The sequence below is a fragment of the Sparus aurata genome, chromosome 4 (assembly GCF_900880675.1).
Source record: "Sparus aurata chromosome 4, fSpaAur1.1, whole genome shotgun sequence".
NCBI classification, from domain to species: Eukaryota; Metazoa; Chordata; class Actinopteri; order Spariformes; family Sparidae; genus Sparus; species Sparus aurata.
This window is the reverse complement of record NC_044190.1, coordinates 26,906,969-26,929,849: the sequence shown is the minus strand read 5'-3', so window position 1 is coordinate 26,929,849 and position 22,881 is coordinate 26,906,969. Positions and strand designations below refer to the sequence as shown.

Below are 22,881 nucleotides of genomic sequence, written 5' to 3'. Positions count from 1 at the left end.
TAAATATGAGGGTGAATGGTCACATTGCTCCTGAGCCATCCTTTCTGCTTCCTGTATGCTGGGAAAGAAAGGCAGCTTTATAGAGGTGAACAGAGTTGGGCTTTTTGCAGGGAACAGACACTTACAGTCTTACACGACTTTACACATTTTCATGCCCGCCCACATCTTGTTTACACATGCATCTGCACCAGCCCACTGTAAAAGTGAGGGAAACAGACATACATACACACACAGATGCAGAAATATGCCGGCTCTCAAATGGTCCTGCCACAGGGAAGACATGGAGAGCTGGGTGGCGAGAGATAAGGGCTGAGGTGAGAGAGGGTTGGAAAGAGGTGCAGCTGAAATGAAGGAAACATCAATACTAAGTGTCTTAGCTGGGCTCCCGGCCACTGTGAGCCACCAGAGGAGCTTAAGCGTGACTTGGCATAGATTGTGGATCCGTGAAGTTGCACTGGAGGGATGTTCTCCCACATTCCTCCGCAAGAAATTCCACCATTTAGGAAAAAAGGGTTCAGGCACTGGCACAAAACACTCAATCTGGCTGAACTAGAAGGCAACAGCACATTGTTTGGACTGCTTCTATATTTATTTGCACTTTTACTGATAACTGTGTGTGCGTGTAGTTGTGCCCCAAAGTAGTAGATATTATTTTAGTTTCAAAACAATTACACACCTTCCACAATCAGCCTCATACAAGTTCCACAAAGCCTTTAAGGAGTTGATAAAGCAGTTACTGTATATTCAGGCTACTCTGTATACCACAGCTACCACTTTCGTGGTGCTCGCTCAAGGCCCTCTGTCTCAGTTGGGAACGTGTGATTTGGATCCATCCTTCCAACTATAATCTTCTCTGCCTATCACCCGTAATCGCGGTGAGCCTCGAGATACAAAAAAAAGTCTCAGGCCAGTGGCCCACAAACAGCAGATTACAACAAATCAGAAATTAAAGTCAGAAGGGAGCGAGCGACACGGATGAAAGAAGATGAGCAAGGGCCTTCCAGAGCCAAGAGATTTGCTCAGTTTCATTAACACTGATGAACTTAATTCAATCAATTCTCGGCAAGACTTCACTGTGGTGGTAAACAACTCCTAATGCCATCTGCAGAGGCCACTGCAATAAAGCTGTTTTCTTCACAAACACTACCTTAATCCTGGTGTAGACTTACTCTACTTACCCAGGCTATAGGAATGCCCTGGTGGAGCCTTTGTGATTTAAGAGGCCAAAACAAATCCACCAACTCTGAGTCGGAGCAGGATTCCTATTAGGAAGTAATTGCCCATTTGTGCTGGGTAAAAATCATTAAAATGGCGGAAAATTCAAATGTCTTGGATAAAATGAACCCCATAGGCTATGATCTTCAATTAGTTTTGTTCCCATAAACGCTGTCCTTTGACTCAGTGGAGGAGCGGAAACAGCCATGGCCCTATTTACATGTCAGCTGTCAGCCATCAAGACAGTGAGGGAGACAAATTAATGAACAAGTGCAATTTAATCCCGCTATGTCCCACACACACACCTGGCATTTAGAAATCACAAGCATGTGGTTCCAGCCAAAGGACAAGGAGAGGAAATTAAATTTTTATCTGTTTGAGATTTCTACCTGTTGTCATTGAGCTGCGTGTATCGAGGCTGAGGATCGGGGTCGCCATCGTTCACATCGTAGCTGGCATCCGGGTCCTTAGAAAACACAGATAAGCTGTTAGAGTCAGATGCAGAAACTGCCTTTTCTGAGTTTGATTCTTTTAAATATAAAATATAATATCAAATATCAAACGGAAAGTACACCCTGTAATCAAAAATCCATATTTTCTAATTAGATGTAGTGCTATTTATCAATCTAGATTGTTTGGTAAGTGATTGGCTGAGAGATATTGGCCATAGAGATGTCTGCCTTCTCCTGAATGTTATGGAACTAGATGGCCCGCTCAAAGCGACCAAGAGATTCATTTGAAAAAACGCTACAGAAATGTCACTTTCCAGAAATTCTGACCCCGTTACTGAAAATAATCTACAGACCTTGTTGTGAGCGGTCTCATGTAGGAACTTCTATATTTCTTCCAACCTAAACCTGCTAAACATATCACCACAAAGAAGGATACAATCTACTCACGGATGTAGAGCGAACATCTCTATGGTTAACATCTTCTAAACTCTGCAACGCACACCAAACTAATCTCCACTGATAACTAGCACTACAGCTAAGAGAAAAAATACGTATTTTTCATTTAACGGTGAATTGTCCTTCATTTATCGACAATATAGTGCACCTCAAAATCTGTCTGCACAGATTCTTACTATCCATCAGATACCATCTTTAATTCAGAATCTGCTGTATTTGTTATGTTCTTATCTTTGTTCAGCAGAAACGCATTAAAAACTCCATGAAAAACTAAAATGTTTTGAATCATTAAGGAGTACTTACATAGTTCTGCTTCAGGTCAGGATGGTTCTTCTCTATTCCGTCATCCAGGATGGACACCACAACCCCTTTACCTGTGTAGCCCAACTGCCACGCAGCTTTGGCATTCAGGTCACGGTGGTTGCCGTTGTACTGAGAAAGGAGAGAGCAAATAAGGAATCTAATTATCTGAGAGACACCTGAGTGCTGACAAGAATGTGCTTTTAACTAAATCTAGAAGGGCTTAAAAAAAGGGAATCTTTTAAGACTTTTAGATGACTGAGCTTTTGACTGAAGCGACCGGGAAAAAATGGTGCTGCTTATTGAATTTCATTCATTCTTCCTTGGTGAACAGCTGAAGTTTTTCAATGAGGGGGAAGGCAGTTTTACAAGCTTACAAGAAGTATCTCTATTCTGAGAGCATCGGTGCTATGCTCGCATCTATTGCATTTATTATTAACATCGAGAAAAGCACCAGTGAACTGGATGATGGCATCCAGTAATGATTCTGTATGCTTTTTGATATGCTTTTGACATTTAACTTGACCTTTGCTCCAAAGCTTTCATCTAGCTCAAAGCTCCTGTTTATAAAGCAGAACGTCATGTGCCTGATGTTCCACCCGCTATTTCCTCCTCTTGGATTTCAGACCATTGTAACCGTTGTCTCTCACACAGGATGAGGTTTGCTTCACAACCTTGTAAAGTCATTGATACTTAAACCATCCAGAAGAAAATCAATCAAAGATGAAAGTTGTGATGTGCAATGCTGACTCAGATTGAAAAAGGGCCACGTAGAGTGTATAATAAATCTGAGCCAGGCATGTGGAAGGCTTCATTTTGGTTATTACTCATCACGTAAGTCCTTTTCTTTCTACCTTAATGTCAGCAGTCCTTCTGCGAAGTGAATAACACTGCATGAGTATAACTTAAGATCTCTGCACGTTTATTCAATAGTCAGAAAAGAAGTCTGTCTCATTATTTAGATTTATATCAGAATATATTAAATATACATTGTAGCAGCTGACTATTAGCATCTCTCCACCAAGGACAACACCCACACACTCCTCTGTCCAGCCAGGTTTACTTTTCATGAGGCTTAGGTTTATTTACTGCCTGGAGAGAGAGGCAGCGCAAATCTATAACCGGACACTTTCTAAAATGCATTACCAGATTTACTTATTATTTAAAACACACAGAATGCATTTCCATAATAAGAGAGGAACTCAGCAGAGTGGAGACATTTGGACAGCACATGCCTCATCCAAAAAAAGAGTTACATCTCGAAACTGAATCACAGTTGCGGAGACGAGCTAGAGGCAGTAAAATCAATGTCAAATGACTGAAACTACATATGAAAGCAACACAATCTGAAGCCTTGATGCAGAGTTAAGGAGTTAAGGGAATACCAGGGAAATTAGCATTTTTTAGCATTTTAATGCATTAATTTACTCCACAGAGTTGTTCAGCTGAATGTTAACAGCATTCAGATTACACATGGCTGACAGCCATCAAACTATTTTTTGTTTTGGTCATGCTCATGGTGTCAAACCAGGAATGTAATTCAGGTGGTCAATACATTATAAAAAATATATCGGCAATTAATTTTGGGTCACTCATTCCAGGTACCCAATAAAGGAAACTTAGCAATCCCCATGCATCTAGTCTCACTAACATGACAGTTATGATATTGAGGAAACATTAATGCTATATGCTAAATGGTGATTGCCCGGTTCCCAACAGCTGAAATGTCAACATGCTCTTTTTTCTTTTTCCTTTTTTTTGCTGACATGGTGACTGTTATATTCTGCTCAAAGCTCAACTGATCCCAGTAGTGGAAAGGATCTAAGAATACCAAAGGTGTTGCTCCAGTTTTCATGTCTTTTGGTGTATAATGAGCTTTATGGCCTCATGGGACGCCTACAGATTTTATTTTAATGTTTTCCACTGGTTCCGCACTGCTTTAAAAAGGGACCACAGAATGCATTAGACTAAGCACCGTAGCTTTAGTAATAATTTTTATTTAATAAAATATTAATTTCTTGGTTCTTTAACTCATACAATTGCAGTGAAAATATCTTAGATTTTAGGGTCTATAGGATTCATTTCTTTTCTCTTAAAGAAGAAACTGAAAGCAGTGTTTCTATGTTAATTAGTTAATCAATTTAGAAAACAATCATTGGTTGATTATAAAAAATAAGATAAAAGTCTGCCTTATCCACATGTATCGCAGGTTTTATATATCAGTGAAACACTAATAAGGGTGTGTGAACGTATGTCAGAATCTCTCTCATCTCGTCACATTGATACAAGCAGGCAGCAGGCTTTTATCTGCCTCATTTGTCTTTCAAGTTGCCACTAACTACTCCACCACACTGGGGAAAGTCAGTCTGCCTCTGTTGAAGCGCAGACATTTTGAACAACTGGCGATGCAAGTCTGTTTTGCATCACCATGAATCTTCTCCCGCCTGAAGCATCCACGTAGTAATTGAAGGAAAAGAGGAGCCGAACAGAAGGTCTCGGGGGTTGTTACTGCTGCTTTTTACAGGCCAATGTATCAGCGACATTCTTCAAGTCAAACGTGAAAATCAATCAACTGAAAACAAGAGTGCTTCAAGGTGAATCACCTCTGTTTCTTTCTTTTCTCCGCGGCTGTGCTTTATGGACTAAAGTAAATGATCAGTTTGGAAAAAGCATGCAATTCAGAACTTAAAAGAAGCTCTGTGTGTAGATCTGGTTTTGTTCAAGCTGCTGAGTCCTTTAGAGTGAGGTCGCTCAGACTACTTCCTTGGCAAACAAGAAACACAACAGCATTCACACAAAGACGGTATATTGGATTCATACACAGGCTTGTGTTTTGACTCAAGGGAAACACCACAGCCCCAAATTTAATTACTTGTATTGACTTTTGGACGATACAAAGCTCAACCGGTGAGCAGTGCTAAATTACCTCCCACAGACACACACAGAAACGCACACACACAACATTTTGTCCAATACTCACCAGGTACCACTGGTCTCTGAACTTGGGATCATAAGGTTCTACGTAGACGTCCCTCTTTTTCCTCTGTTTTGACACCTGTTGCTCTGCCCAAGTCACCTAAACAGGAAGTGTGCAAACACAAAAGTACACATAAAGAAATGAGCAAAACAAACAACAAGGTGACGTGAACAGTGCTTAACAATAAGGAGAGTCCAATTGCTAATGGCTAGTCAAAGGCCATGCCGGGCTAGTAAATCTAGTAACACACTTGTCCAATCGAGTGAGTAGAAAAATAAAAAGTTAACATGAATTTTTTCACATGGCGGAAGTAGGTAAGAAGAGAGCCATCTCACTTTCTTTTCATCTCTGAGAGTTGCCTATGTACAGTGCCAACCAAGCAATGGTGGCAGGTAAAGACATTTAACTGAATTAAGTGGATTTGCAAGAATGTTTGTCTCATCTTTTGTGTGTGAGTGCAACACCAATGTTGTAAATCTAAATCCCAGGTCTGTTACCATTTGTCAGAAGTAATGTAGGTGCTAACTTCAAATGGTATGTGTTAAAACTTGGAGCTTGAAGTAAACATGTATGCAACATCGTCAAAGTTACATAGTGCAGAAACAAGTGACGGGGGGGCAGAGTGGCTAAGACAGAGACACCATTCACCCTATTACAAGACACTGTACGATCATAACAATTTTAAAGCTGTTATTTAAAAAGGTTATTATCTATATATTTGATTCTCATTCCCAACTACAAATAGGAGCTTTAAGGTAATGCTGCTTTAAATACAGATTAAACAGAACAATTAACTTGAATTAAATTCATTTGCTGTCATTTGAAAATAATCAAAAAATTCATGTTTTGCTCTTTTTTGCCCGAAGAAAAAAAACATTTACTTTAAACCCTAGGTGAGGCAGACTCAAGAGAGAAAAATACTCTGGTGGCAAAATGATCACAGTCGTATTAAAAACAGGCGAAATAATTATGTGCCGGACATGAGGGCCACCACATCAAATGTATTAATAGAAATACTAATTCTCAGCAGGATGGCAGCAGACAGAGTGAGATTAGAGGCACGCAGGGTATCGAGGACTCCTCACTAATGAGACTCGCTGATGAACTCCAGAGCAGCCCGGGACTAATTAAAATTTCTGGGTTGGTGTGGAAAGGGATGCACCGGGATCTGTAATTCTTGTGTGTACTCCTCATCATATATGCACAATTATAAAACACATACACAGTTACAAATTCACTACAAGTCGAGCAGCACAACCCTGTCTGCAGCAGGCTTTCCTAAAGTGTGAGGGTCCTGCAGAAAGTGTCGACAAAAGCAAAAGTATAAAATGAGAATCAGGCAGCCTCTCCCTCTACAGAACTGTGCTCGTTGCACAGCAAAACGCCTGAGTAGATGAGAACAGGGAGAGAAAAAAAAGAAAAAAAATATGTCAGGGAAGGAAGACAGAGAACTGCCTGCCGCAAGGACGGCACACCTGATGTGAAGGACAACCAAATCACAGCCCACCTCCCTCTCCGCCTCTGCAGATCACTAGAGACACAAGAGTAAAAGAAGGAAGAAGCAATGAAGGTCACATTAGCTGCTACACTGAAGCGCTGCCAATTCAACACTACCGGAATACCGCGTCATAACGGAATCATTTCAGCTCGAGGAGTGGAGAGGCTTGTGTGTGAGGTTCGTGTTGGCATTGGTGATGTTCCCCTTAATAGGGCTCTTCTGAATACCAGTTTTGGCTAAGGAGCTTCCGTAGTACTCAACAAGCGAATATTCAAAGCTTTGATCAGGTTGGGCATGAAGGAGTGAGTCAGACATTTCTCCATTCTCGGCTAAGATGGACGGAACGGTGCAGCAACATGTATCTGTCAGTTTCATTATAAAGGCCAAAAAAATAAATGCTATTCTATGGTATTGTTGTTTGTATTCTTATAACTATTGAAAAAAAAAAGACATTTTCCAAAAGGTTTGACATGTTTTGTCTGTATTCACCTTTATATGACATAATACTAGCAATTTTGAAGTTTGTCTACATTTAGCTAAATAGATAAATAAATATACAAATCCCAAAATTGAAAATGGAATATTGACCCAACAAATGAATATCCAAATAGCCAAATACCCTTGTCCAGCCCGACATTTTAGCCTCATATTTTCATGCAGGCACACAGTCTCATAACAGTTTTCAAGCCAAATCATTTCAAAGCTAAACTAAATGTCATCATATCGACTGCTTCAACTAAATTCTACTGAGACAATGTATGTGTCTTATCCATATATAGCTTTTTTAGAAGAAGAAACCAAACCCTTTCCTACGTGACATGATTCAACATCTAATTAGTTTGAGATAGTTTTAGAGACAGAAAGGCAATAGTTAACATGCTTCTCTCAGTCTGGCTTTAATATTGGCTTTCTGTTTTAAAGAAAAGGTCTCCACGGATCTCTTCAGTCTGGGTGACAAAGCCTCAGTTGAATGCAGGGACCAAATTTAACTCGTACTTTGCATATTTACCTTGTATTTTTCTCGTCTCAGCTTTAAAATACTTTCGCTTAGCACTTTACTTGCTGTTTTACTTGGATGATGTCAGCTGTTTCAGAATATCAGCAGTTCGTAGACTCAGTTCATCAAGCCTTTAAAACTTCCCTTTCTGTTGTTAAGGTTCTAATATTTTTTCTATTCAGTCAGACAGTTTTTATTAAAGTATTTTTTAAGGTTGGAGGCTTTTCTGATTAAAGATTAAATACATCCTCTTCTTTCATTGTACATATTTCCAATTTATATTAAAATGCCTAGATTGATTATGTAAAGTGCAATCATATCACCAAAAAACTAATATAAATTCCAGGCTAAAACTTATCTTTACTGAAACAATAAATGTGTATCTAATGCAATTTTTTCGAAGGAGAGATTGTGAACCCATTCCTGTGCAACATTATTCAACACCTCATTAGTCTGAGCCAGCCTCAGAGACAGAAAGGCAGCAGTTGACATCTCTCTATCAGACTTTAATATTGGCTGTCCGTTTTAAAGAAAATGGCAGTGCTATAGACAGAAAGGCATCTCTACAGTCTGCGTGACAAAGACTCAGTTGTGTGCAGGGACCAAATTCAACTTCCATGTGATTTTCAGTCAGATAAAAAACAAGCTATCTTCTCTTGCGTCATCAGGCGGTGTATGTGATTTCCCCTCTTCCATTTCCTCCTCTGCTTTCAATCACGCATTAAATCCTGTGTGAAACCACTCGTGATCACACATACGTAGGATCGCTCTCTTTTCGCAGAAAATTGACCTGCTGACTCAAACATAACATGATTATTTAGTAAAAAGATTCCCAGTGTTTGCACAATATTTTTTCTCTGATGCAACACAGGAAGTTATGTATGTACAAGGGAACTGTAAGTGTCCTGTACTGTACAGCTTGCGCATCTTTCATTGCATTAAATATGCTCCTTAAACTATCTATTTGCTTGGTTTAACTTGTTTTGCACACTATCCACAAAACCATCACATATAAGAACTTCTAACTCTTTTACACAGTAACTCTTAACAGATTAGGGCACTTCATGACATCAAGGGTGTGTTCACAGATTAAAGGTGTTGTTGTCATGCCATAATCATTACACTGGTGATAGAAACAGTCACAAGCAGTCATAAATGTTTCACAAATTGCAGTTCAGTAATTTGTAATGAAGATGCATTTGATCCTCAAAAAGAAAAGCTTTTGACTTGCCCATAAAGGTCAAACATAGAGTCAGATTTGAATATACTACTCAAAACAATGCAGTAACAAGTAACTCAATTACAGCTCACCTACACCTCTGGCAAACATGCACATTAGCTTGAGAACAGCAGAAGGTTCTGCTTCTTTTAGATGCAGACACCTCAGTTCCTTTTCTCCCTCTAATCTGTACAGCCAATTATCTAAATGTTACTCACAGTTCTTTGTAAAGTCAAAAACCAGCAAATGTGTGTTTTTCCTACTTACGAGGAAATGATGGCTCACATTTGTGGCTTGGGTGTGTTCCCAAACACACACAAGACAACAGGGACTCTCAATCAGCCATCACTGTTACAGATAACTTCCTGAAAGATGTTTACTAGAACAGTAATTATCTTAATTTTAGTACTTCACTGTTCCATTTGTGAAATCATTTCAGCAACAACTAATTGAAATGAATTATGAGGCAACCTGATAAGTTTTATATGGAGTTATAGGAATATTTCTCCCGTATAGCGCCTTACATATCTTACCAATCATTTCAAACACAGAAGGCAGTGATTGTTTTATTAAATTTTCAAATGTTAATTTGAATATTAAACTGAAACTTGAGATAAAAGTCCTTATTTTCGGCAAACTTTTCTTTCCTTGTCCTTATTCACAGTAAACAGGAACAAGAAACAATGGGAGTCAAACTTTTCAGCTCAAAACTCATAATTCATCTTGAAAAGTTTTCCTTCTTCTGGCAGGACAAACAAACACTTCCATTTTATGTTTTGCAATTCTCAAGTGAGGAGTCTTTTGAAAATTCTTTAATAGTCTGTGACAGAGCACAGAGCCCTGAAGTTGACAAACGGCATTTTCATTATAAATGAGTTTTGAAAAATGGGAAAATGGTGTCTGTCTATCTCACGCTACCCAGACCGATCCAATGCAGAACTACTGCTGACAACCAGACTGTTTTGGCTCATGCTTAGATAGAGAGTCCTGTATCTGTCCAACAAATAGATTCCCCACTCGGCTCATCTTGCACACCCACTGCTTTGTCTTTCTGCATTATACAAACATAGCATCTTACCTCTGAGGCCAGCTGGAAACCACACGGAAAGCATAATTATATAAAGGAACACAATACAACGCAGCTACATCGCTGATATTTATGCCAAACCTTTTTTGTGTTATTGCTTCTAACTGGCAATGAAAGACAAGACCACAGTGTAACAAATTATACTTAAATTCAATGTATTGGAGCTACTTATTGCTTCGATAGGTCTATCCTATTAATTCTCTACTTTTTACCTAACCAAACAGGAACACGAAAGCAAAGCGCCTGCAACAACAGAGTAACAACAGAATAAGACAGAAGACAGTAGTAGGCGTGGAGGGAGCGGACAGACCCAAAGCTTTAAATCTTCAATAGACCCTATTAACAGGGCTCTGTTAGCCAGTCTATGAGATCTGGCAGAGGTCCAGGTGCTTTTGTCAGTAATTAGACACTCTTCAAAGAGAGTTTACTGAGCCTTTTGTTCGGGCTTCATCTCGGCCAGTTAAAAAGCTGTGGGGACAGTCTCTGTAGGATTTCAAAATTCCTCCTATTAGGGCTATTTTTGCTATTTTTTCCCCTTTCATAACAACTGTGCAGCTGATGCAAATGGGAATCACATGTCCAATGATCTGCTGCCTCGTACAAGCTTTGATCAGACTATTAATTATAGCACAGATTCAAAATTGTGTTGGTGTTTACATATGAGAGAGTTTGGGAATAAAAACCCAAGGGGGATTTAGTTAAAATTGCAAGCTATTGCAGCATTTCCAAAAGTTTGACCTTATAAAACAAACAAATAAAGCAAAATCTTGCATCCAGTAGGTACCAACAAGCTGATTTGACCCCTCCTGAGCAGTTTCCACTTTCTCTGAGCTGCTGTGGGAAAAAAGGAATTCAACAACAGGAAATGGAGCCGCAGTGTTAAAGGAAATCCCAAAGAGGGAGGTGCACCGTTTCTAACATGTACGCAAACAAACCCAGCAGAAGCTGTTCTCTTCCCAGTATGCACCTGTACTGTGTAGCTGCACAGCATGGCAGCATGGCTAGTGACAAGTTTCATTAAAAGCAGCATTTATTATGCTCCTGCAATGAGCATTTACATGAAGAATTATAAAAATCATGATAGTTGTCCTTGAAATCCTCTATTTACTGAAATGACTGTAAACAATGTAGATGTAAACGTGTTATTATAAATCCCAGACAAAGCAGAAGGAGGAGGAGAAATGGGGGAAAACATTATCTTACATGTACTGGTGGGTTTAAAAAGGAGGAAATATAACACAAGACTAAACGAAGATCAGGGAGGAATTTAGAATTTCCGCCTCGTGTTTGTATGCTCTTCCTGAGTTGTGTCGTTAAATAACATAAAAACATTTTTTTTTTTAAAAAACATTTTTTTCGTAGATCATCATGATGTCCCAGTGAAGCTGACTTTTGACCTCTTGGATATAAAATATCATCACATCATCATGCTATCCTATATGAAATGTATGTATGATTGTGTTCTAATTATCTTGTGATTATGGTATGGCCAAAAATTATTTGCGAGGTTACAGTGACCTTGGACCACCAGATTTAAATCAATTCAAGTAGACAGTTGGCCAAAGACAGATGGACTTATGTAACGTAACGTGTTACTGTAATCTGATTACTTTTTTCAAGTAACGAGTAAAGTAGGGGATTACAATTGCAACAACAGTAATTAGACTAATGTTACTTTCCCGCAAGCAGGCTGCGTTACGGCTTTACTTAACCATGATTTTGTTTTGTGAGACTGTCTCATGAGTTACAATGATGTATGACCGACACTACACGTGTCAGTGTTTATCACTGACACGTGTAGTGATCAACAAGAGACAACATGGAGCGCGGGAAAGAGCAGGACCATGCAGCGTTTAATGCTTGGAAGTACAGACATTACTTTGAGTTTGACTCGGTAAAAGCTGACAGAAACATCAGTGTCTGCTGTACACTCTGCGTGGGAAGAAAACTTTTATCTACAGCGAAAAATTCCATCTCAAATCTGAGCAAGCACCTAGCAAGCCGGCACAGGAATGCATCATCACTGAGAATCCCCCCGGATCCCCCCACTGACATGACCGCTGCGGCTACCACATCCAATTCCACCGGGCGAACCTCCGAAGGCCACTCTCCTGCTAAACAGGTGAAAACAGACTTAAGAGTGAAAGGACTTAGTGCTGTGTTGCCCATTTCCACTGTAACGTAAGTCTCTGGATCGTTCCGACGCATCGTAGAAAAAAAAACGACCAAAACTGGTCATTTGTTTCAATTTTAGATGATGGAATATGCAGAAAGAATTGAATTAGGCTGAAAGGTCTATTGCTTTATAGCATATTCAGGTTGTGCATCATGTTTTTGAAAAGTAACTTAGTAATGTAACTAGTAAAGTAACTATTTACTTTTGAAAATAAGTGATCAGTAAAGTAACTGGATTACTTTTTTGGAGAAGTAATCAGTAATCAGTAATTAATTACTATTTCCAAGTAACTTGACCACAACTGCCAATCACTGATCCATATTAGCTATAAGGAAGCCAGTGCCCACTCAAATCATTGTTCATTGTACCCCATTGTGCTCTGGGTATGTCAGTGCCTGACTACACTCTGTTAAAACACTTAAAATGTTCTCCTAAAGCACAGAGTTGTCAGCTGGTGAACTCTGGAGGAACACAAATAAATACATAGCAGCAGCCAGAAGTTCCAATTAATCTTCACATTGACAGCTAGTGTCAGATGCAGGAAAGGCTGCGCAGGTTTTTTAAAAAGTGACTGTTTTGTCTTTGTTACTATGACATCTAACAGGTATACAGCTGCTCTGAAGTGATGCTGTCAACTGTAAACTTTTTATTTTACTGCGGATGGAGAGAGGCTGTCTGAACTGAGCGCAAACCCTCCTGTCATAACAACAACAGATTAACAATTCCCATGGCCATATTATAGAGAACAATAAGGGGCATTACACAAAATGTTATGGGAAACCATAAAGTAAAGCTGTTATATGGAAACAGTGAAACGGTTATATGGCTTGTCCACTGGAGAACAAAAATTCATTTGATGTTCGTAATACACACGTTCACTTCTGTTATTGAATGTAGTTCTTTAGAGCTACAACTATTAATCAATTGATCAATTAGTCATTGAAATTCAAATGACAGCTCACGAGGCGGAACAGGTCGCCCGCTAATTGGGTTGGTTGTTCAATCCCTAGATAGGCCACCACCTTCCATGATAGCTCACTGCCAAAGGTGTGTGTTAATGAGCGAAAATGTAAAAATGTGATGTAATATTAGATGAAAAATCAAAAGCAACTCAAAAATGAACAATCTTAAGCATTACTTTATGAGTTTGCCTAAAATACTGAAGGGGGCAGGCAGACTGCCCGAGTAAATTCCATGTGGGGGAAACACTGACAGAAACAAACATCTAGTCATATTTTGGCAATTTAATGCAGAAATGTTCCAAATTATATCTTCAATTACTTTCCAGTTTTTGGACTGTTTGTTAGATAACATAAGACATGAGATAAGCCAGCTTTTGGCTGTCTGGAAATTATGATAAGCAATTCGTAAACAGTTCTCTGATGTTAGAGGACAAACTATTTTCACTTTTAGAAACAAGCATGACATGGTTCATTTTACTTTGCTCATCTCAGCTTTAAAATACTTTTACTTACATGCTGTTTACTTTGATGCTGTCAGCTAGTTACAGCAAAAATTTTAGTAGTTAGTTAGGAAGCCTCAAAAACCAAGTTTGCATGCCTTTCAAACTACTCCATCTGTCTTTAAGGGTTTTTATATTCTATTCAGTCTTCATTTTTCATAAATTCTATTTTAAAGGTTGGAGGCTTGTCTGATTAAAGGCTCTTTAAAAAGCTCTTTACTTGCACTTTCTCAGCTACACACTCCATTTTATTCCCACAGCTGTGAATGTTAATTTCACACTCTTCCCCTCGTCCTTCCAGATTGGGTAGGACACATACTCATTGTCAAACTAACCTCAAACTCTCCTACAGAACTGTGAGAAAAAACACAAAGTGAAATTTCAATTTGGATCAGAAGAGGAGGAGAAACTGGCTTCAACAATAGACGAGTGTCCTTATCATGTGGCATCTCAGGTGAAAGGAAAACAGGCAGTGTAGGTAAGATATGAGGGCTGAGGGTTTGGCTCTTTGCCCTTTTAGCTCACTATTCCCTCTTACTTTTTAATCTGTAGAACATTTTTGAATTGCCTTGTGTCGGAATGCTGCTGCATAAACAAACTTGCCTTGCCTCCTGTACTTCACATAATAACAGCCCATTTAGTGGACTGACTGACTAAATAATCAATAATTAACATCAATAAAATCTAAATAAAAAAAATGTTTAATCTTGGAGTGAAATGACTTTGAAAGGATGAATCAATCCTACGCAATTTTCCAATACATGGCTATAATATTAAACATTAATATCATAAGTTAAAAAGAAGATGTTCAGTTGGTTTAAGAGATCACATGTGAACACAGAGGTACATTTAGAGTTTCTAATAATTCAAAAAATTAAGTAATTTATGCAGAAAACCCTTTCCAAAGTCAACTCAATGTACTACATTTTATTGCAATTTAATTGTAACAATCATGTGATTAACATTTAGATTTACTAAATAACAGCAAGTGAATATGTGATGACGTCAAATAAACAGGGGGGAAAAAACTATATGTAAATAGTGTTTTCAAGCTTTAAACAGCTTTTACTGGGTCAACTGCTGAAAAATAAGCACTCTGAATACCTGATTCAGAACCATTTATCTCCCACATAGCAGGAAATGATCTTTGACCAAATATCTGTGGATACACTAATGGAGACACCACAACCACCACTCATGGATGACACTACAAATACAGCAACACACACACAAACTCAAAAACATCAACAAACCTCCTCCACATTCATGAACACACAGTACATCAACTGTGGCCCCTGAAAAAAACCTTACCTTAGGATCTTTATCGAGACGGACTTGTGTCCCCCTGTGATCTGACAGCGATCTCTTCACCACCCTACGATGCCAGAAATGATAATAATCACCAAATACCTGGAAAGAGAAAGAGATATGATCAGTTATCACAAAAAAGCCATTTCATTCTCTCTCTCTGTGTAATCTGATAATACCTGCACCTGTGGTAATGGATTCAATGAAGTATGAAATTACTCCCTTCATGCTACTTATAAATAAATAATTATTTTGTCTTCCATTAACCCCCGATGTGGTTTACAGTGCAATACAACACAAAACTCTGTGAATGGTTAATTGTATTAAGTGTGGATACTGAGCACACGCTGCAATAAAAACGGACACTCATCACATCCAGGCTACCTGATATGATCTGACAGAAACATGTATTAGACAACTGACCTTCACACTGCCTGGACCAAAACATTTAATAAATACACAAAGCAAATGCATCGTTTACGAATTTATTTAATTGAGACCACAGCAGTGTTAGCCACAGTCCTACCTCTGCACCGACTGACCAAAAGCAGCATAAAAGATGGATGATTTTATCTGGCTCTAGTTACAGAAAGCCCTGTGTGAAACTTTTGATCAATGGATTGCTCTTTTCATTCTGCCATACTTCCTCTCAGGTGATACGAGTTTAACAAATCCTTCCCCATCATTGTGACTGCCAAGTGGGCCTAATGGGCTGCATTAGACAACAAAAGGTGTGCTCACAGTTGGAGAAGCCTAATTCCATTTTCATTCAACAACAAACCTCGCCAACTCCTGGTGCTACAACATCGACTAACATATCTCCCTGTGAGTAAACCTCACACGTAACCCATAATCCTCTGCTCAGTCCAGCTTTTACCTAAGTGCAATCAAGGTCATAATATTGAGCAGGGATTACTTTTACTTGAAAGAGTATGGTGTGAGAGCCAGGTGTGCAGGATGTGTTAAAAACATTCATATTGCAGTTATTTGGACAGATACTGCGATGGCGATACGATTCACTGTTAGTGGGAATTATCATTTTTAATATTACTGGAAAAACTATTAAAATCCCAATGATGTGACTTTTGAAGGGGTCTCTATCAAACCCACATTTTCTAACATCTGGAGAACAAGGTCTGTAGGCCAGGACATATTTTTATTGAAAAATTGTTGCCTCTTGTGATTTTGGTATTGCACTTGGCCATACTGCATCTTTGATGACATTATAACAAATTGCAAAACCCATGCTCTGTATGAAAGTAGAGCAGTTTCAGAAGATAAATAACTTGATGGTGTGAATCTACACAAGTACTTAAACAATACTCTAATCAACTGACTGACAATTTGATAATCAAGTCATAACTTTAATCAACTAACACTATCAGTTTCTGATTACAGTCTCTCAGATGGGTGGATAGTGGGTGTTTATAGGTTGACCTTAAAATGTTGGTTGCATAAGTGAAACTGCGTTTAGTAGCTATCATCTTCAAATGTCTGTGAAGGTACTCAGGTGGTGTTAACAGCTCCACATGCTCTGTAATTTTAATTAATGATTTCACTCTATGCAGCACATCAGTAACATTGTCTGTATTGGAACTAGTTTAAATTGCATCATCCCTATTTAATGAAATTCAAATCAAGTAAACTAAAGAGAAAATGAGGACATGCTATTAGACTGAGAGACGTAAACAAACAAACCACAGCATACAGATTTCACATGTGCATATAATTATGGGCTGCATAACATACAGTTTATGAAGAGAAAAAAGGGAGAAGAAAATAGCAATTTTTATTAAGAGAATGTTTTTTGTCTTAGCAAAGGTTCATGTAGAGCTAAGCTACTGCAGTGTGCACTGCAACTTTCCTCACTCTAAAAGAGTCACGGTTCAGTCCACCAACCTCCTCTGCTCCCATTTAATCACCGTAAACAGGCCGATTCCAGCCGGGCTTACACAAAAAGCCCCGGCACACAAAGCCAGTGGACAATAGGGAAGCAATAACCAAGAGGGAAGACACACATTACAGTGATACTCAGCCCAGAGGTGGAACCACAACCACATGTCTGTGCACAAGTGTGTGTGTAGAGCCATTAAAGAACAAGAGCAAGGAGAAAATGCATGACATAAAGGGAATAAAAAAAAATAAAAAAACTGACATCCAAAAGGCATTAGCTGAGCCGCTGGTCTCTTCCCTGAATAAGAGCAGGTAGTGTGTCCATTGTGCTCGCCCAGATAAGAGTCTGGGGGGTGGGACACTGATCAAAGACATGGGTGGAGAGTGACAGGATCCATTAAGTGGCTCTAAATAACACTATCACAGATGAAAAGTTATACTTCTAAACAAAGCCCCGATGGTTGATCCATCCATTCAGCCAATGTTTTCAGAGGCAACTTATAACAGTTAAAGCAAAAAGAAGCTATTTGTGATGTGTCTCGCATTTCTGGGCCCATTTTGTTGATGTGGTTTACGTGGTGTTTTCTATTAGACATGATGTCCCACAGACAACATAATGTTAGTATCCAGGGAAGCAATAAAGCAGCTTGATTGATTTGTTTTAACAAAAGGGAAATAAACCTCCGTAAAGACTTTTTCAAACATAATTTCTGTGCAGAGTTAGATTATATAAAATCACTGCAAAAGACACAGACCTTATTATGTCAAAGAGCAGTAGCATCAACAGATTGTAAAGCAGCCACACCACATGCTGGTCTTTTCTTTAACAGTGCAACTTTTACTTTTTGTCAACTGGTCAACGCTTCTCTCTGTTAATCGCGTCTTCAGCCATCTGTAAGCTCATAACCACCTGGAGGTTATCAGCAGTAATGCCGGGTAATGTAGGAAATCACCATCTTAAACTTATTGGAGAATAACTGCATATTACATATTGATGATGTTCAGCAACATCATTTCTCAAGGGTTCACATTTATTTGGAAGTTGTTAAACAGTACATGATTACTTCCTAAAACTTCAAGGCAGACTAGTTTCTACACATCTTGATACAGAAAAGGGACTTGAGCAGAGTTTGCATGGACACTTGTAAAAAGCAAGTAAGTCTGTTACAAGACAGACTCTTGTACAAAAAACGTTTCGTTGTTGCCTTCCTTTTTTTTCTTTGACATTACTTTGACTAAAAACACATTTTTTGAAGACTATTTACAATTTTTTTTCCCATCTGGGCCCTTTTGCCCTAACACTCACCAACACAAAGTGGCATTCTTGAGCAAACCCATCCCTATTCTTGTACAGCAGGTCCCAAATTACCTATATGACAAAGTTCTTTTCCAGCAGCATTTTTTTTATTAAATACTTAAGTCACAAAAAATGCTTGTGCTCAGTGGATTTCTTTCATCCTATTGGCCGTTGAGCCCCTCCACATAGCAAATCCCAATATAACCCCTGCTTGTACATATGCATGAATGTATACATATATACAGGGACACGGGTCATCTCACACTAAAAAACTGCTCAACTGTTTCAAACATATGCACGAACCCACACGCTCATTTGACTAACAAAATTAAGTCCATTCTAGTCCAGCTAAATGTCTTTCCTGCCGCTCAATAATCATCTGGCAATCAGCAACAACACTTTAGAGTTTCTATTCCACCATTTAATCTCTGGACCATGTTGTTTCTATGGGGTACTTCAACTGCTTTCCACTTGGAAAAAAGGTCCATTTGCAACAAAGACATTTAGATGGAAAAATGATGTGGAAAAAAGGACCCGGACTTTGAGTGACCATTACTGATGTGATAAGCTGGGCACTGATAGAGCAGAACAGGCTTAACTGGTGCACTCCAAGTGGCCTATTACCGAAGTGAGGCATTAATCCATCAACCTCATTAAAATGCACGGTGACAGACAGTGGAAAATTACTGTCTGCTGGTTTGTTTGCATGTTTGCTCCCTTCCTGCCTGCCAAATTTACCTTGTGGGAAAGCATTTATCAAAAAGGTCTGATGTCTCATCTCCTGTGACTGTTGACACAATTATGTTTTACAAAGAGCCAAACAACGTCTGGAGACAAAGTGGGAAATAGGTTTGAGGGCTGCAGTAACACGATATGAAACTGTTTTCCATGTGGAGCCGTGAATGTCAAAAACAAAGCCTGTGGATTTTGGTAATTCTGCATGAGGTGAGGCCGTTATTGCAGTTTCACTTTGGACACATCAATCATGAATGATTTCCTTCCAGTTTAGACATTTAGCTGCATTCGATTTGGGGGCATCAGGACACAGAGCATTACCATATTTTGTCTGTGCATCAGCGGGTTCAGATAAATTGGGAAAATGAGACTTGGGCCTAAAATAGTCCAGTAACTTGTTTATATAATGAGCCTGGAGTCTAATTACTCAGTGTTGTGAATGGGTAGGACGGGGGCACGGAGCGCCACAGTGGCAGCTGGACATAACCAACAGTGTCTTTTAAAGCAGGACAGAGCCGATGAAACTGCCCCCACACACCTGAAAATGGGTTTGCACAGCTGCTCTGCCTTTCTGCCAAACTTCACTTTAGTCATTACATGCTTTCTACTCATTGTTCCCCCCTTTCATTATTTGTCCTGCAGCAGTCATTATGGCTCTCCTTGCTCATTAACCTTTAGCTTTATTTGGCATCTTTGTTATGCATGTGCTTGATAAGAACCATAAGCTAAATCAACAGTTTTGGTAGCCTTTGCACTGCAGAAATGTACACAAAAAATTAAGTTGAAGTGCTGGCGAGTACTGAAGAAAATGTTTCAGAATGAATCAGGAATAAACTATTACACTCATGAAGTCTTATAAGGCAAACTCAAGCTTCCTTATTTATTAACACACACCGCCCGTTCTCAACAAGCTGCCGGCCACATTCCATGAGTGTGTTTATACAGTAAATACAGATTATGATTCTTGGCACAATCCACCGTTTACCTCCATTGTTCTGAAGAAGTCAGATTAGTTCATTTAATGGTGTTGATGAAAACAAGTGGATTAAAAAGGGATGGTGAAACACGAGGTGTTTGGCTTGGGAAGTACCCCACAGACTACAATATCTGCAGGGTGGAGGGGAAGCAAGAAGTTGACATTGTGATTAAAATACAATAAGTTTTTTTGCTGGCTGGGGGTAACAGTGCACATAAGCCACATTTTTTTCTCTTCTGGGGATCATGTGATTATCATGGCTTTATCACAAGACATTCTAAACCTGTAGGATTTTTCACCTTTTTAATAATCAATACCTCATTTTGTGTCCTTTAGTTGCCAATATTTTCTCCCTCAGTCCAAACCCTTCTTCGATCTTGTTGATGTGCTAAGATTATAAAATGTGTCTCCTTAAATCAAGTGCTTTTGTGCTCAGCTGTTTCCTGATGATTAGCTTTCACAATTCTGCAACCTTGCTATCAGTCACACGGTCATAATTTTCTGCGCAATCATGGCTCCCCAATCAAATAACCTTCCCCCTCAGGTTGAGACTGTAGAAAGACTGCAAAACCCTGGGACCTCTCTCTTCAGGCAGAACTCCTTCAGTTTCACTTTGCCCTGTTCCTCTCAACCTTGCTCATGACTGCATTGAGAGACTAATACCAGAAAATGAAAGAAAATTATCTTTTTTTAAATAATTAGGGACTCCAGAGTAGTTTCTAAACTGTTATTGTGTTTACTATAGACACTTCATTGACCCAAATTCAAGGTGCATCCTTTAAAAGAGGTCCTGTTTTTGTTGCCACTGTCCTTCACCAGCCTAGTTCCAGCACCAGTTCCTGAAGCTTAATTTCAACAATGCTCAGGAGATGACATTAATAATCTAATTTTCAGTTACTCTCAGATGACAGATCAAACCACAACTAATGCTGAAGGAACTGACTCAGATAAGCGCGCCGTCAGGAAGTGCCTTGTTATGTATCTGTCCATAGATACTGTATATTGTGAGCACGATGCTGTGGAGTGCGTCAACAGTTTAATTATATTTCCCAAGCACATAGGTTGCGGTTATCATTTTCAATTAATCGTTTTGACTCATCATTTGACTTGCGGCTCTGTTACTACCTCCTCCACTGGTGGATCAGAGGGGGAAGAAACTGTGCCCCCCATTTCGCCTGTGTAATCTTCATACAGAAGCCGAGGCAGAAAAATGCCGCAAGTTGAATAGCCAGTTGATGTGAGGTGGGGTGAGGGATACGAATCTGCTTACTATCTGTCGTATTTGATTAAATGTTGTTAATTGTTGGTAAAAAGGGTGCTAGCAAAATTTCGGGGGAACATGATGTTTACTTGTTGGAAACACTGGCGAGGCTTCAATGTTGGCAGACGTTCCTACTGCAATGTGATGCAACGCTGGCAAACCCCATGACATTTGTACTACTTATTAACTTGTAGATACAGAGTAAATGTCAATGTTGTACCAAGACTAAGATAAATATTAAATACTCATGTTATCAAATAAATCACTGACTCTTGCTGCTGATCTTTATGGCGAACCTCTGAGGTCACAGTGTTATAACAATAAATATTATATGGTGAAGAGATGGCCATTATTTCTTCCCCTTATTTAATTACTAATAAAAATAAATAAACATGAACTCATTGTATGCTACAGCCTCCTTAGGTCTCTGCATTTGCACAACATCTTGCCCACTGCAGCACACCTCAACTTTATGGTGTGGATGAGCATATAAAATAAGTTTACAGCGTCATGGCGGACCTGCTGCAGGGCTGTTAGCTCATGGGTCGATGAGAGCTGTCCTCAGATGACTAACTCTTCACAGCGAGGTCCTTATGGTGCTGCAAGGGTAAAGTCGCATAAGACTGCATACATACACAGCTGCGTAGGCTTTACAACACCACAGCCCCAGTTGTACATTTCACACGGGCTATAACAATAAATTATAGAAAAGTCAATACATTTGAGAAGTGCCCACGCAATCTGATCTATTGTTTCCCACAGAAAACAGGGCGGTGACCCGATTAGACAGGTCATGGATATTCAGTAATGTTTATGGATATCCCCCCTTGAGCCATTCAATGTCCAATGTTTTATTCCTTACATATCCATCTTAGACTTCATAAAAAACATACTGATGTGGTAAACTGAAAGAGTAGTGATGACCCACAGGCCTACGATTGAATTCTCTCGTCCCTCTACCAGACCAGAACTGTGTGAGATGTGAACTTTAGCCTCAGGTGGGGGTCAGGCATCATCTCAAAGAATTGGTCCATCCCGAGCAGAGCTACAATCAGCAGGTGCTGCGGTGAAAGGGTTTCTGACTGAGTCTTTCTGATCTCAGTCCAAGAGGTATTTTTCAGAATAACCTCTCAGAGCAGAGGCATGCTACTTTAGACAAGAGGCAACTGTGACCAGCGGGGAACTCTTCAGCATGTCAAAATAACTTCAGTTTACTCCCCTCAATCTCTTGCACAGCTCAGAGAAAAAAGTCTGGTGTGTTAAAGCTCATGTCAGGTGTTTCTCTGCATGGGTCCCATCATTTTAGTTTAGCAGCTAGAAAGGTTTACATAGTCTTGATCTTAGTGTATATTCACTTTGAGATTAATGCACTCAAATGTTTTTTAATGAGCCCAGGCCATAAATCATCTAACATATAACTGATGTGCCTTCAATGTCTCCTTTAGAAAGAAAGACAGCCATCACTTACTTGCTTCTTCAAAAATAATTGACATCATATTCATCCCACACGGAAGAATCAATTACTCAGGCATCATATTCAATTTGGCGGATGTCTAATGAGTCAGGTGACTT

General features: G+C 39.3%; 1 protein-coding gene across 2 annotated transcripts in view; it reads right to left on the bottom strand.

Moving 5' to 3' along the window:
• Positions 1–22,881, bottom strand: part of furina (furin (paired basic amino acid cleaving enzyme) a) — a 94,326-nt gene that overhangs the window by 32,591 nt on the left and 38,854 nt on the right. For both annotated transcript variants that reach the window (XM_030414093.1, XM_030414095.1), the window contains exons 3-6: positions 15,151–15,249; positions 5,404–5,499; positions 2,427–2,555; positions 1,605–1,681 (exon numbers count right to left, since the gene is read on the bottom strand). In XM_030414093.1, coding sequence (XP_030269953.1) covers positions 1,605–1,681; positions 2,427–2,555; positions 5,404–5,499; positions 15,151–15,249 — 401 coding nt within the window. The remainder of the gene's footprint in view (positions 1–1,604; positions 1,682–2,426; positions 2,556–5,403; positions 5,500–15,150; positions 15,250–22,881) is intronic.